This window comes from Hyalella azteca, unplaced genomic scaffold (assembly GCF_000764305.2).
Source record: "Hyalella azteca isolate HAZT.00-mixed unplaced genomic scaffold, Hazt_2.0.2 contig9703, whole genome shotgun sequence".
Lineage (NCBI taxonomy): Eukaryota > Metazoa > Arthropoda > Malacostraca > Amphipoda > Hyalellidae > Hyalella > Hyalella azteca.
In genome coordinates this window covers 268735-286418 of record NW_025939765.1, presented here as the reverse complement: position 1 = coordinate 286418, position 17684 = coordinate 268735, and the positions used below count along the sequence as shown (strand labels likewise).

General features: G+C 37.4%; 1 protein-coding gene across 1 annotated transcript in view; it reads right to left on the bottom strand.

The window, feature by feature from the left end:
- Window positions 1-17684, bottom strand: part of LOC108675756 — a gene marked incomplete at its 3' end in the record, with an annotated part of 102713 nt that overhangs the window by 4684 nt on the left and 80345 nt on the right. Inside the window, exon 3 of the mRNA XM_018163785.1 lies at window positions 2729-2871. Within this exon, the coding sequence (XP_018019274.1) occupies window positions 2729-2871 (143 nt within the window). The remainder of the gene's footprint in view (window positions 1-2728; window positions 2872-17684) is intronic.

The window sequence follows — 17684 nt, the reverse complement described above, 5'->3', positions numbered from 1 at the left end:
ACTATCTTAGTACGGTATTGCCATAAAAGTGGATTGCTTTGAAATAGACCGAAATCCAACAAGTTTGGCGTAGAAGTTACATTGCAGTACTGGTAGATTGTTTTAGAACGAGATTGCTGTAGAATTAGGTTAGTATATTACCTTAGGGAAAGATTGCCCAACAACTATAGATTGCCTTATATGGTAGACTTCCTCAGAACAAGATTGCATTAGAACTAGATTTTCAAAGAACTAGGTCATATTGCCATAGAACTAGATTGCCATAGAACTAGATTGCCCTAGAACTAGATTGCTTTAGAACTAGATTGCCTTGAAACTAGATTGCCTTAGAACTAGATTGCCTTGGAACAAGATTGTCATAGAACGTGATTGACATGGAACTTGATTGCCTTGGAACAAGATTGTCATAGAACGTAATTGACACAGAACTTGATTGACATAGAACTAGATTGCCTAGGAACAAGATTTTCATAGAACTTGATTGACATAGAACTTGATTGCCCTAGAACTAGATTGCTTTAGAACTAGATTGCCATAGAACTAGATTGCCATAGAACTAGATTGCCATAGAACTAGATTGCCCTAGAACTTATCATCCCTTCATCCATCATCCCTTCATCCATCATCCCCTCATCCATCACCCCCTCATCCATCATCCCTTCATCCATCATCCCTTCATCCATCATAATTTAAATAAATTAGAATAAAATAACAAATTAATTAGTAGAATTTGAAATATTTTACATTTGAAGAACTGCTTGCTGAATTTTAAACATATAGAATAATAAATAATTAAATGAGAAATTAATATTTAAATTAGAATTTAATAATCGCAATATTTGAAGCAGTCAGAATGATAAAAAATCGTGTGTTGTTTGATTTATTTAATAAAGAACACAAAGGTTTCTCTATCATCATTAAAATTAAAGTAAATTAGTCGCTGCAAGTTTCTTGCACTGACATCATCACTCATTACATGGGACTAGAATCCTACAGTTAGTTTTCGTTAGTCATTATGACTCACAATTTAGTTAGTCATTATGACTCACAATTTAGTTAGTCATTATGACTCACAATCCTACTGTATTCTTACAGTTAATATTCGTTAGTCATCTTGACTCACAATTTAAATAGTCATTATGAGTTTATGACTCACAATTTAGTTAGTCATTATGACTCGCAATCCTACAGACTACAGTTAGTATTCGTTAGTCACTATAACTCACAGTTTACTCACCATTCATTTATGTAAGGTGGGATAATCGATTGCGGTGAATTATGGATCATATGAACCAAGATTTCCACTTTGTGATATATAAAAATCCTAAAAATTGTTTGTTCAAAAATTTCTGTTGATGTCGTTTACAGTAGTTTACCATCGAACATCACGAGCGTTATCGTTTTCTTTCTATATGGTCGTTTTCTTTCATTTCAGCAAAAATTAGACCGTAAACTAGCCTATATCATTTTCCACATTCGAAAATATTGATATACATTCATAAACTACTTCCATAATACATTGTGATACTATTTCACATGTATCTCAGAATTTATTTATTATATTATAATAGATGAATATATTATATTAATAAATATAATATATTTTTTATTATATAAAATAGTGGCACACGAGTAGAGAGCGGACGTTCTTGTTATGCCACAAATTTGTTGTACTCTCAAAAGGGAATCAATTGGCCATGATCTTTCTTTTTGCGGTCATGTGAATCAAAACTTTACTTACGAATAAAATATTGTTATTGTAACTTTCATAATAATGATGTTTACAATAAGATTAATTATTTCGAATTACGTGGTCGACGCATCGCAAAAAAATCAATGAAACAATCTTTGCTAAATTTCCTAGCAAAGTATAAGATGTAAGGCAATTTTGTGAAATTTCAGATAGAAAACAATCAAGTTATTTTAAACTTCATATTAACGAACGAAGAGACTAAAAGTTTATAAATTTGAAGTTGTTTACGTCTGCGTGATTCTCGTTTGATATTTTAGAGTTTTTAATCACGAGACGGAGATATCGAAGCAACGCACACCGCGTGACTCGCGTCACGCCGAGCGACAATGAGACGTTAATTAAGAACAAAAGCTGAACAAAATGCGAGGAAATTACGGTTTGATGTTAAACTGCAACGGGTACACTGTAATAACGGTGAAACTGAAATAACGGTGAAAAAACGGTCCCACTGGCGTTCTATAGTGGCCGGTCGCCCCGTGAAAATAAACTGTTTCGCCGTTTTTTTTTCAGATGTTTTACGAATGTCTAGTGTTAAATTAGAATAAAAACGGCGACACGGTGTTTCTTTTCACGTGCCGACCGGCCACTGAAACGCCGGTAATACCGTTAACGGTAATTTTTCTGACAGTGTAATCGTCACGGTAAGCACTTGAGCTGGTGACGAAAGACTAAAACATCAACACTTCGTTATGGATGAAGCATGAATGAGTCTGGCTATTCAAGTGTCTGGATAGTGCTTCATTAAAATGATGAAGTCAGGCGTAAACGATAAACTTAAATATCACAAATGTAATCAGTATCTTAAATATGGCGATTAAATTATGCTACATCATGCAGTTTTTATTTCAATAACTGCACTAAAATCGAGAAAGAGCAATAAAATAACAAATCTTGCTTATACAAGACGGTAATCTATAAAACATATGGGAAATATTTACAGCACACATCGCCTTATATTCATTAGCAAGATCTCACTTCTTGGGCGTTAGGGTCCCTGAAGCAGACGTTGGCTACAGGCTCCCAGCCGAGATCATCCTGGGCGGCAGTTGCCATCTTTTTCTCCCAGTAGAGCTTGGTGAGGGCTTTCTGCTGCAGGATGCTGCCCCCGTCCACCTCGCCTGCACACAACGGGTGTCATGTTATAACCGTTAGAAATTAAATATTGTGGGGTAAATCTTATAAACTAAAACTTCCTGTGAACAATGTGTGCAATGTTACAGCTGTCATATAATAAGCCACTATTGTGGGTAACTCTAATAAACTATAACTTCCTGCCAACAATGTGTGCGATGTTACAGCTGTCACACAATAACTATTGTGGAGTAACTCTTTTAAACTATACCTTCCTGCGAACTGCGAATAATGCGTGCGATGTTACAGCTGTCATATAATAAGCTACTATTGTGGGGTAACTCTTGTAAAGTATAAATTCCTGTGAACAATGTGTGTGATGTTACAGCTGACATACAATAAGCTATTGTGGAGCAACTCCTACAAAAAATAATATCCTGCAAACCATGCGTGTGATGTTACAGCTGACATACAATGAGCTACTATTGTGGGGTAACTCTTACAAAAAAATGTCTTGCGAATAATGTGTGCGATGTTACAGCTGTCATACAATAAGCTATTGTGGAGTAACTCTTACAAAAAATAATGCCCTGCGAACAATGCGGTCAATCTTACGACCGTTATACAATAATATTTTGCGTGGCAAATTCAGTACACGATAATTCCTTAATGTAACAATAAGATTTTGCGGGGTAACTCTTGTAAACAATAGTCCTGCAAACATGGCGTGCAATGTCACGCAAGTATTTCACCAGCTAATTAATGTTGATATCTGTGAGAAAATACACCCACGCAACATTAATAGCTGCAGGCAAATTTGTTTGTGCAATCAAAGTAATAACCTTATAAATTTTTTCCGCAGGCTTTTAATATGAGCTATATTGTGTTGGTGATTCCCAGTAATTATTACGTTCCCATAAGCCAGTAATTTTTATATAAATGGCGGTAGTGTGAAACTATCACTCGAGTTACCCCTCGAAAAATATTGAAACGGAGTTTCAATGAGGTGCTTTATTTTACGACTTGATAGATTTCTGAACAATAAATTAGAAACATGCCAATTATTTTATTTATTTAGCAAAGGATAATCAAATAACATAATTTATTATTCAAGGGAAGATACAGTTGCTTGTAATGTGTTGTGTACGGTGATTGTGTTATGCGTGGTGTGATAATGGTGAGTGTGTGTGTGTGAGTGTGTGTTCGGTGATTGCGGTATGTGTTGGCATTATGATCCTGTGTGTGTGAATGTGTGTGGTGTGTAGATGCGCCACACACCCCTGCGCTAGCGGTGTGTCGTGGCGCCTAGCATGCTGCATGCAAGTGCCTAACGGCCGCCACCAACAGTAAAGGATGAGCGGAAATAAGGAACTCTCAACCGTAGAGCGTTGCAGTGAGTGTCAATAACCGTAATACCGGTCAAATGCATCGCATTCAGGGAAATATTTGCTGGCGAACGTAGCAGTATTTTACTACTTGATTTTTAAACCAAAAATTGTCATGAGGGTGGAGGTGTTTTGCAGTATTGTAATGCCGAGATAGAACGTAGCCGACTCCTTCACTATCCGTACAATTAACTCTCGCTGATATCTGAACTTGTACACATCAGCGCGGTAATATATATATTCGAGTGATAACTCGTAAGCTCAAAGTTGTCCATTTAAACAAACCCAATATAGATTTTGCTAACATCTAAATTCGAAAGAAAGTCTGAATCCGTCTCTGAAAAACCAAAAGCGCTTTGATGATGCATGAAAGTTACACTAGATATTATAACGAATATTTTTCGTTGCTATATTGTTCTTAGTTATAAATTCGTCTAACAGACAATTTCTGCACAGCTAGTCGTCGTCTCGTTAACATGACTCAGTTTATTATTCTGTTTCTTTCGTCTTTATCACAAATGTCAGCAGAACTCTGAGCCTCTTGCACTTATCTTATTATTGCACTTCATTCACCAACACTTTAATTCGTCCTCCGTACGAACACAAGAACTTTCAGGCCCACTAATCATCTTGACATTTACATGCTTTTTTTTGTTGCATTCATTGGTCATTTTAAACAGAGCTTATCGCAAAAAAATTAACTCGAGTAAGTTTGTCAGATAGATAAATATGCGCAGAGGTACAGCAGTTTTTTGTATAGGCGTGTTAATATAGCGCTTGCAACACAATTTAAACAACCAAATATCACACAGACCTGGTTTTTTTTCAATCAAAATCCATCAAAATAATAGTTGGGCGATTGATCTGAATTGTTTTCGTGCGAATTTAGATTCAATCCAAGAAAATTGCAAAAACAGTGTACACCTTAAAAATAATTACGGTGGCGGCTTAATAATAATAATTACAAATGATTTCTCAACTCACTCACGAATTTCATCTTATTTTATCAAAAAATTGGCTAGTATAATGCGCAGCTTCGTCATGCGACAGATCACATCCTTATAACAACCAAAGGCGCCACGACGACCAGCAATAGCTGTTATCTTATCGAGAACAATTCTTGTACTAACGATAAGATGACGCGAGATCTTCTTGATATGTTGCCGTGCCTCTCCCTACAACTACTATTATGATCCTCGTGGGTGATACTCTATTAAGATATAATTCAAGGGATTATAAAACAGGAATGACTGACGAGATAATAAAACAAGATGATGAGGTTGGGCAATAAACTTCCGCGTTCATCGTTCATGCCCTCGTTTTCAGGATACCTAATATACTTAGAATAGAAGTGTCGGCATTGAAGAAATAGGCCCATGGCTTGTTGCCGAACTTCCAATAGCTTTTATATCACAATCAATATTACGAACTTAAGTTTCACTCGAATTTACTCCACAAATCAGAAGTAGTGAATGAATTCTCAAAGCATCAATTATATAATCATCCAAACACTTCACAAAAACTGTTTTTTAACTGCCACTGCTGTTTATTAGGCCGTCATTTTTAATAGCAGGCAGGTTCATGTTAACAAGAAAATTTAAGAAAGTTATGCCCCCCTCATGCCCTCGTTTTCAGGATACCTAATATACTTAGAATAGAAGTGTCGGAATTGAAGAAATAGGCCCATATGGCTTGTTGCCGAACTTCCAACAGCTTGTATATCACAATCAATATTACGAACTCAAGTTTCACTCGAATTTACTCCACAAATCAGAAGTAGTGAATAAATTCTCAAAACATCAATTATATAATTATCCAAACACTTCAAGAAAACTGTTTCTGTCACTGCTGTTTATTAGGCCGTAATTTTTAATAAAATCGGGTTCGTGTTATAAGGAAAATTTAAGTAAGTTATGTCCCCATTCAAATGCTAATTAACAACAAATGTATTTATTTTGATAAGTGTCAGTCAGTCGCAGATATATTACCATAAATTTAGCTTGGTTAATTTAAGAAAAAAATGTCAAGGAAAGTCACAAACCAGTGCACCAATATCATCCAGGAACACTCATTTATAGAGCAAAAAATCTTCAGACCTCTCAAGGCGATTGCCTTGTCGACAAGGCAGCACTGATAGCGCCTATCATTCCTTTGATTGCAGCATCGCATTTAGATGTCCTCTATCTATCATTTCCACATTGTGTTCCCTCGCTCTCATTTCTCAAGTAATAACTTTATATTCTACATAGAATATTTTTTTATCTAATTATTTAGCAGCATTATCCATCATTTCCACATTCTGTTCTCTCGCTCTCATTTCACAAGTAATAACTCTATATTCTACATAGAATAGTTTTTATCATATTACTTTAGCAGCATCATCCATCATTTCCACATTCTGTTCCCTCACTCTCAGTTTCGAATAATAACTCTATATTCTACATAGAATATTTTTTATCATATTACTTTAGCAGGATCACTTTACTTATATACAAGGGCTTACAACAAAGGCCAGGCTTCCCACATCAATGCGTAGCAGCAAAGTTCCATTCCCTTAAGTTCAAGAAAAAAAGAGCGGAAAATAAGAAGCCTCGCTGCCTGGAGAGACACAGCTGCTGGAGTGTCTAGCCCAAGGCCGGCGGGGGGCAAGCCAAGTGTATCGTGTCGGAGCAGCGGGCCACGCCCTGGTAAGGTTAGAGAATATGTCGGGGGCTTCGTTCGTCGTCTCTTATATTATAGAGATATTTCGTCCGTTCCTCAGGACGAAAAATAAGGGAAGGTGCAATATTCTAATTTTGTCCATTAATAGGGACCGACAAATATTGGGCGAATCGTCATCTCTTATATTAGAAAGATATTTCGTCCGTTCCTCATGACGAAAATTAGGGCGGGTGCAATATTCGGGATCTTTTACGTTATGGTCTAATTTTGTCCTTTCCTCCTGACCGACAAAAATTTGGCGAATGTGGTGTAAATACATATACCCATTGAAACGTACGTATTTCCATTTAATAAATTTGAGAAGATGGGCGATAAAAAATACCGGTAGAAGAAACTGATATTCCTCGTAAGCTTAGCGAGTAGAAGTGCTAAAATGTATTTTAACCAAACAAACCTGAAGTGATGTTAAAGCTGCTGTTAAAGTAATAAAAACTCAATAGTGCTCAGCGTGAGTGTTGCGTACTGTTGCAGGAGCGCACGCGCGTATAGCGTGAGTGTTGAGTACTGTTGCAGGAGCGCACGCGCGTATAGCGTGAGTGTTGAGTACTGTTGCAGGAGCGCACGCGCGTATAGCGTGAGTGTTGAGTACTGTTGCAGGCGCGCACGCGCGTATAGCGTGAGTGTTGAGTACTGTTGCAGGCGCGCACGCTCGTATAGCGTGAGTGTGCGCAATGTTTTTGCACTTGGCTGCTTCCAGGACAAGACGCCGCGCTCACGAACAGTTCTGCACTCCTTCAAACTCATCAGACGGTCTGCAGTAATCTCTGCAGGTAGCAAAATAATCTAATTCTTTTCTGCTGAAGCTCTCGAGGTCTATTCTCGAGGTCTGCTTTTGCTAAGATTCCAACAACTTTGTGTTCAAGTTAGAGGTGTGAACACTTGAACACTTGAACACAAAGTGTGAACACTTTGTGTTCAAGTTAGAGGTTGTGTGTTCACAACCTCGTACCCTACGGAACAACTGATATCTAGAAGCTATTTTAAATCTACCGTCCGTTGAAAAGATCTGATCAAAAGGCCAGTCAAGTCAAGAAAAGTACAAGAATCGGCGACAGGCCTATCCAGGCCTATTCTTTAAATGCCGAAGATACTATACTATCCTATAGAGTCTCAGTAACGGAACTCGATCACTAAGGCAGGCAGCCATGACAGTCTATTAATCTATTTGCTCAGAAGGGACAAGGAATATACAGCTGAGGGGAGTGAAAACCGCACAACTAGAGGAGAGTTGGTTGAGACGAGTGCAAAACTGAGAAAGAACATTGGCTAAAAATTATGTTTCCTTTAAGAAGCTAAAGAAAAATTATACCGTGTCTTGTAAAATATAATGGCGTAAAATGTACGGCAATGTGTAATTAAGCCTAATAATATAATAATACAATTATTCGTACTATGACAAGCTCGGTTGACAACGCGAGCATTGACATCGATTAAGAAAATCAGATCGATGAAGCTCCGGCTGCGCATCCTCCTTCCCAGCAGAGATTAAGCAACAATATAACTATCGCACACGACGACAAAAACATTATTGCTGAGATATGCTATCAAATTAAATAGTCATTTCTGATAATATTCATCGATATCCAATTTATTTAGGTAACAGAAGATTCATATAAAAATGTTTGGTGACCGCATGACTTGCAACGCAAACGCAGTCCCCTCCCAGACGATGCGAGTCTATGAACGTCATAAAATCAAAGTAAGATTCAAAGCTAGCCAAATTATTATGTATTAACAGCAAGCACTCTCCTGTGCAATGTGAAAATAAGGCTCAGGGTGGCCGAGATATTAAGATCACAAAGATTGGAGACGCAAGTTTCATGCGGAGTTCGATAACCACAACCGCTTGTGAAAATTTTGGTCGAAATCGGTAGAGAGGCCATGTAAAGTATGGGCGATAGTCCATTATATCTTAACAAAAACTGACAACGATGTAGTACGATGGACAAATACGGTCGGCTGAAGTAAAGTTTTCTTCACTCTGGTCATTTCATTCTTTACTTGAACTAAGTTCAAATGTTTTGAGAATTCGAATTACATTTTCATGAGGACCATTCGTCGGCTAATGCCTCCTAACACGTGTTCCTAAATCCAAAAAATTTTATTTTAAAGCTTTCCTTAAAAAAATTGCCGTGTGTTTACAATGTGTAATAATGTATCTATTCTGTCATTCCTAGCTGTGATTTTTGCAATCTTTCTAAATACATTCATCATTTTTGAACGCACCTCAATGCGAGACTGTAACTTGAACTTATAAAATTAGTCGGAAGACAGCGTTGAACGCAGCGGGTGGTAGGCGGCGCTTCAAAAACTTTTAAATAAGGCACGTTGGTAAGACGTTCCTCTCGTGACACTCGCACTACTTTATTCCACACTTCGAATTGATGTTGCACGAACTTTTAATGCACGTCCTTTTCTATTTTCTATGAAAATTTAGTTTTTTTATAGCACAGTTTTTATTTTAAAAATATAATGAAGTTTGGATGAAGTAATGCCTGCATTTCAGGTGTTTTGGCGACTCCAAAAAAATAATGTAATAGATTGGAGAAAAACAATTAAATACAGAACGAATTCATGAAATTTAAGAGGGATAAAATAAGTGTAGAATTAAGAACTAAATTAACGAATGGATTAAATAATGCGTAATGCAAGCAAAACTAAAATATAATAAGATAGAAAGTTCCGAAAGATGAGAGTAAAATGAAAGCCAGTTTAAGTAAATCTGATATAACATAAGACGAGAATTTTGTCAAGATACGGAGATTATAAGCTTAATAGCCCGCATCATCCACCAGATCTCGCAGGGATGCGTGCACCCGACGCAAGGATCAAGGGATGCGAAATCTAAGACATCCTTTCCATCGCCGGAAGCTATTAAAGTAACAAAAGCTTCAGCACTTCAACATAGAAAAACTGTCCTCTGAAGATCACAACAGTTTTTATTTCTAGAATTATAAAAAATTGGGTTCTTTAAATCATGTGATTCCTACCTGAGTTTAATAAACAACAAGGAACTGAATGCCTAACAGGAAGCTCAATACATCACCAAACAGAGCGCATACCACGCGGGTGCCCCGCTACGCTGGCTGACTGTTAAAGAGTTCTGCTAGCCTCATCCAAGCTCACCTGCAAGAAATAACAGAAAATATTAGTTGTGTAGTATGAGGCAGTCCTCGTAAAACATTATCTTCAACTTAAATACAGTTTGACGTAACACGCCAACCATTGTGATTACTGAAAATGTAAATGACTAGGGAAAATAAAATTGTAAACTAGTCGGGAGTAAAAATTTCAGAGGTAACCAGTAACCGGAATCTCGCGGAACGTATTTTCATCTACAGTTCTAAAGGAAATAAAAAAACTTAGATAATCAGAAACTTGGATTTTAATATTTTTTGAAACCCCAGCGCCCAATCGCTCTTACTGAATGTGAAAAAACACTTGTCAACGTTGGATCTACCGTGAACTCGAGTCAGACGCACAGTTGCTTGCAAAGGAAATAATACCAATACAAAGCGTTCAATAGCCTTAAGGGCGTAGTCCAAGCTTCGCTTTCAATACCACAATAAAGCGACAAGGTCTACTACGTAATTTTTAATTCACTGAAATGAAATCTAATAAAAGAGTGTTAATTAGTCGAGAAGAAACTCAAAGCGCTGTTCAGCGAAATGAATTGTGTCAGCGACGCCATCCAACAAAGCTCTGTTTAGTGCTGAGCTGACACGACGCATTTACCTCTGCTCTTTGTAACAATTACGGCTAATTTCGGTAACAAAGCCTCACAAAAATACTCCAAAAAAGACCGGTGAGTTGAAGTGAACTCATGGAGATTGCAAGCTTGGAGGTAATAGGAGAGCATTAGTATATTGGGACCTTGGATATAGCTGAGGAGCCCTGGTAGAGTAGAAGCTTGGAACTATAATAGAAGCTTGGAGAGTAGAAGCTTGGAACTATAATAGAAGCTTGGAGAGTAGAAGTTCGGAACTATAGTGGAAGAACCACTGACTCCAGACGACTAAGTCATCAGTGAAAAACACTACGAACTCTACTCTGTCCGTCTACGTGTCGTGTCTACGTGTCCGAACTCTACTCTGTAATGAACATCGTGTGCGAGGTCTGGGAACTGATGTACGACAGTCTCGTGTCTGGGGCGACGAGACGCGTGCCCGACGTGTACGGTCAGCTGATAGCTATGCCAGTCATCACTGCTATTCTAAACTATCATGGCCGGGTTTATTTTACAATTCTGACCGGTTTATACTGTTGATTTTTTTTAATTTACTTTATTTCTGCATTAGATAAGGCTCATCATCGACGTTCACTTTAGCAGCTCCTGCATTTATAGTTTACCGAGATCAACCAAAATACTTAAGCAAATAAAAGAAATCAAAAACTGTAACAGAATATTCTTGTGCTAAAATTTCGTCTGTGAGAACCATCATTCACTATATAAAAAAGCTCTTTTGGTCACAAATCAAATACATCTGAATTAATGTCACTCCTGATAAGATTAAATTAGGTATTTTCACCCCTAAACGTTTATTCTAAGAGTCAACGAGTTTTTCTGAACTTTGAAGTAGAGCAGCAAACTGGCGTGAGGGTTGCCTTCTAAAATGCCTGAGCTTCTTTGCGCAATTGTTGCGCAATAACCGAGGTTCTGGAGCTGACGCACGAGAACAATTTAATAAGGCGATTGGATTTGACATCGTTGAAACTCGTACACGAATGACAGAAAAGCATATTCAAACCTGTTTTAATTTTATGCATGCACGATATATAATTCTGCAGGAAACGTTCTACGGCCAATTTCCAAACTCTTCACTATTTTTAAATTTGTAATAAGTCTTCTGTAATCAGCAAAATTCAGCACATGAAAGAGGTAGAAAACAATAAGAAATCAGTACAATTGAATTTTTAGAAGTTCATGCAGTTCCACCATGTAATGATCTTGTTACTGTTTCCTGTTCTATCGTTAATATTATTCGATCGCCACAGAATCCTTCTCTGTTATAAGTTTGAAATAAATGCAACATAAAATACCATGTAATAGAGAGAAATAAATGCCACAATGAAATATTAAGGTTCCATTTGAGAGTGAACCGAATAAGAAAGTGGCTAAGAATTCATTTGAATTGCATGAAAAGACGAAAAATTTTATCCATTTCACTCATGCTATATACTAAGTTTGTTGATTTTTGTGTAAACTATAACATTCCAATGAATTTTAGCTCAATATTATATATCTTAGTAAACTCAACATCATTCTAACAACCCATCTGATGAATTTTGTTGATTGCGAGAGCAGAGTTTTTGAACAGACATTCTATTCGTGCGCCCGAGCAGCAAGCGCCTTAATTCTTGCGTCACCGCGCCACGAAGCGCAACTACGCAGCGTGAAGAACAAGCCAGCTTGCAGAACAGCAGCCATATAACGTAAGAAATTCTTAAGAGTTCTTAACTCCGTCAGCCAATCACTGACGGTTTTTCAAGCTAAAACCACCAATCACTGACGGTTTTTCAAGCTAAAACCACCAATCATAGACGAAAAATTGGCTCATACGTGTTCGTTGTCCGCCAGTTTCTTTCAATTTTGAGGGGGCAAAATTCACAAATTAAAATATTCCACCTGATTTTTAAATTAACTCAAATTTAAAATGAACGATTTTAACTTTGATGCCTTAAGTGTGGGAAGATTTCACTTATCAAAAAGTTTCACCAAATTTATAAAACAGCGTAAAATTTTCTCATATTGGTCGTGCGCTGAAGGCATTCAAAAAAATAACTAATTTTAACGTATACCTGAAAAAATATAACTCTGTACTCACTGCAGTGAGTGACAGCTAGAGGGCGCATTTTCTCGTCGACGAAAACGTGACGTCACGGACGGACAGACGGACGGACGGACGGACATGGCGAGCACAATAGAGCATTTTTTTCATAAATGATAAATGCGCTAAAAACTGAATTGATGCCATGAGCACCTGCAACAGATCAACTTGTGGGTCTCGACTTTTGCGCAAGACGAAGGTAAAAAACACTTCCAAATGTCAAAACTCGAGAACGGACCAACAATGCATCCTAATTAGACAATGTAATGTTCCGAAGATGATGGTCGTAAGTTTTTGGCATTGCCGTGATGTTTTCTCCGTTTACGTTAACGTAGGCGTCATTCTTTCTAACAACTCGCAGCAAATTCGATTTTACCTTCTCTATTCTGGAATAGTTTCATGAAATCCCTAAATCACCGTGAAAATAATTTACGCCTAAAAATACTATTCTGGATCATAAAATTAACAGGATAGTTATTGAAAATTCATTCATATATTCTTATCAAAAGAAAATTTGCTGGATTTTTAAATCAAACACCGGGATTTCACTACACACGTCAAACCTGCCGAACTGGTTTGGCGTCACGCAGCAAAAAAACATGCAAGTCAATAGGGCAGTTACTTTATGTCGAGCAACTGCCATGTCGACTGCTCGTTTTGTAAGATTTTCCCAAGCATTAAACCGTTTCTTGTACACATAATTATTCACATCCTGTACCTGCAATCGATTCACTTGGCTTCATTTTTTCAGAATACAAGATCGAAGTATTGCCTAAAATGACGTTTAGACAATTTCCTCCAGGCGATCACTAATAAATTTTCTCCCCTTAAATGTCACGTGAATGCATTCAAAAATGCTAAAAGTAAGTTGCATCAAAATTGTTTAGTAATTGAGGAGCAGCTGACATAATCAAAGTCAGAATATTTAGAATTTAGCAAAACAATTGAAAGAAAAATTTCAATATAATCCATTTATATTGAACTTGGAAGATGGGCTAAATGGGGATCACTCGAAAATCGCATAACAAAATTTCCACTGATCCACTATAAAAGGTCGTGAAACGTTGGAATATGGCCCCTGGCGCTAACGGCAAGATTTAAACTCTTAGCAATTCTAAACACGAGGGAATTTGACGGCTGGGCGGAATGGAAAAATCAAAGCACTTAGAAGCTTTCCAAATGAAAAAAAATTTCATAGCAAGAGTTCAAATTGACAGATTTATTCTCACCTCAAGTTTTCAAACAAGCGAGTTTTGCGACTGGACATAAAGGGGATTCCGAAGATGGGCGACCAAGACGTAAAAATGACCAAGACGTAAAAATGATCATGACGTAAAAATTTTATAGTTAGGAGAACGATGTTAAATCGTCCTTCCGTTGCGGCGATGAAGCCGTTCAAACTCAGAAACAAGGCCTTNCACATGAGGTGATCATGACCCCCAACATCTGCAGGACGTAAGGTTATCACGCAGGATCCGGACACCGCTCGTTCCACTCGCTTCCCTTCATTGCAATAACCTTCGCTAGACGGCAGCGTAGTCAGAGGCCAGAGCTTCTTCCATATATGAGAACTTATATGGCCATCCTTTTAATTACGTGCAATATAATCGTATTAATCACCTTTACAGGCGAAGTCATTACAAAAATAACTTCGCTATATGAGAACGTATATATGGCCATCCTTTTAATTACGTGCTATATAATCGTATTAATCCCCTTTAAATGCGAAGTCATTACAAAAAAAAAATAAAGCATTGCAGGCGCAATCATTGGAAACGTAAAGGCAAAAGGTGGAGAACAAATTATCAAAGGCTTTTGTCCTAACGCAGTCAACCTATTCTATTTTGCTTCAGCAGAGATTGATTTCAGTTAGAAAACGAAGCTATGTTTCCGTCGAATAACTTGAATTTATTATAAACTGGTTTCAGTGTGGAAAAGAAGTCTTTCCAGCGTGGATAACACACATTTATTGAAAAAATGCAAAACGAGACGATATAATCGTTACTTTAAGCATACTACAATACTATGCATACCTATTGTAATGAGGTTTTTCCTGTATACGTTCATTTTAAGGCACGATTCAAGGACCCATTTGATTTATATTGAATTGCGTCTAACCAGAACTAGTCTCCCATAGAAGGCATAAGCTTCTGTACCAGTAAATAAGATTTATAATTGAGGAGAGTTGAAAAATTTTCCACGTATCCCCATGCACGCTTCAGTCTTCGCAGTAATCATACTGAACGTTTTCTTACCCAACTGTGCCGAGAAATAGATTAATTGAACCATCAAATAAGTTCCACTCCTTACGTGTAGCAAAATACGTTTTCTCTTAGTCTGAATGTAAAGTGTCCATAACATTATATTATATATAGGGTAGCTTACATAATTAGTAAAAAATTCATCCAATGCAGCAAATTCATATATTAAATTGCAGTCAACTTACGCACGCAAGTTTCCAGTATTATAGCTCACAATGCAGCACCATGCGCTAAATGACTTAATCACCTTCAAGTAAGCACAAGCCGGTACAGTTCAACATTAACATCACCAAGTGTACAGAGCATATAGGTTCTATATAGACATCGTTGTGGTCACAGAAATCATTGAACAATGAAAGTCATCGATCGCTTGGTTTATACTCTCGCCATGCATGCAAGGAAGAAGGTTTCAATGATGAGACACGAATTATCAAACCTCAGACTGAACAATGAGTGTCACCGCGATAGGCGTAACTACTCGAAGTAAGGAAGAGGTTGTTCCAGAGAACAGGAAACCGCATCGATCATGCACCAAAGAATAGCAAACAATAACGTGCGTGAACGTCTTCGTGGTCGTCGTTGTTTACTTGCCGACATAAAGCAGTGACGTTTATTTGCCTGCAGACATAAAGCAGTGACGTTTATTTACCTGCGGACATAAAGCAGTGACGCTTATTTACCTGCAGACATAAAGCAGTGACGCTTATTTACCTGCGGACATAAAGCAGTGACGTTTATTTACCTGCAGACATAAAGCAGTGACGCTTATTTACCTGCGGACATAAAGCAGTGACGCTTATTTACCTGCGGACCTAAAGCAGTGACGTTTATTTACCTGCGGACATAAAGCAGTGACGCTTGTCTATACAATGCATGGGACAATGCGAGCATTTATGTGGCAAATAGGCGATGAGAAGTCTTTACGAAACAAGAGGAAAGGCTTCAAAGTTGAACGTGAAACAGAAACGCTGGAATACAAACAGAATAAGAGGGATTGGAGCAAAAAACGTAATCAGCAACGAAGGATACGAGCAGAATAAGAGGCATTGAAGCATGCCACGTACGCAAAACAGAGAACAAACTAAGAGTAAGTCATAGGAGCGGGTTTTTACCGAACTATATTTATACTATATAGATTGGTATATGTTTCAAAATTAAGTATAGGCCCAGGGCAGGAAGTTGTGCGTGGTTGCTAAACCGCTGCAAATGAGCCATCAACATATACTGGTAAAATGTACGTGAAAAATAACGAATCAGAGTGATAGACATGCATTCATGCTTCATGAATGCTTGGATATAGCGCCGCACTTGCAACACCAACATAACTTTGAAGAATTATATTTTATATATTGTATATTATATTTTTATTGTATAATATTGTATTTTTATTGTATAATATTGTATTTTTATTGTATAATATTACATTTTAAATTATATTTTTTCAATTGTAAGAAATTGAGCTCTTGAATAAATGATATCTATGAAAAATATGCCCCCAGTTGGGCCAGCTGATGCAGGATGCTGTTACCTGCCTGCTTCTTAAGGGGGAGGTATACCCTCCAGAAAAACTTTTTTGTTTATGGTCGGATCACTCTGAAACTTGATACACTTATGTAAAACAGAATTCTAAGACATTTTTGTTCCTGTGATTTTTTCGGAAAAATTGATAGAAAACGTGCAATTCATAGAAAACGGACAAAAAGGGGGTACTGTAGAAAGGGGGTACTCTGCTAGTGGTGCAGAGGCGGACTATCAGAGACGGAACACGTCCAGTCTCTTTAAGGTCTCAAGGTTGAAATTCTTCTCGTCAAGCACATCAATGAAACAATACACAACACTTCTATACAATGAAGACTCTAAGCATACGGCATTTCTGCTTATGTTTGATTATATTACGCATTACAAATAAAGCTATTAGTAACAATCAAATATTAAGGTCTTGGTATATATTATTCTGCATTGTTGAAGCAGGGAGAGCTCATGTAAACTTGTTGACACAACGTCCCAGAGAATAGCATATTCTGTATTCTTAAGCAGGGTATTGTAATAATTGGTCTCCAAGTCCTTGGCACCTGAGAGACAAAAGCTTTGACAGAAACTATCAAAGTTTGATAACAATAAACAAACTCATATTTGGAAGTTTCCTATCTTCTCTCATATATCAAATTATATTATTTTGTTGGCGATGAAAATTTTTTTATAATTCACTAACATGCACTTAACATTCGTTTCTCCTCTCATAGATCAGATTATTTTATTTTATTGACCAGGAAAAATCGATTAGAATTCAATAATATGCACTTTACAATAAAAAAACTAGCACAGCCCAGTAATGCACGTAGAACAACACTGCTGCCGGAACTACCACGTATACAATGTACGTTGTATACCACGTATACAATGTACGTTGTACCACGTATACAATGTACGTTGTACCACGTATACAATGTACGTTGTACCACGTATACAATGTACGTTAATTGTACATGGAAACTTAGCACACACCCTGCTATCTGCTTACTGTAATTCTGCTCATAGTGAAAGTGGCAAGTAATGCTGACAATGATGCTGACAATGATGCTGACAATGATGTCGACAATGATGCTGACAATGATGCTGACAATGATGCTGACAATGATGCTGACAATGATGCTGACAATGATGC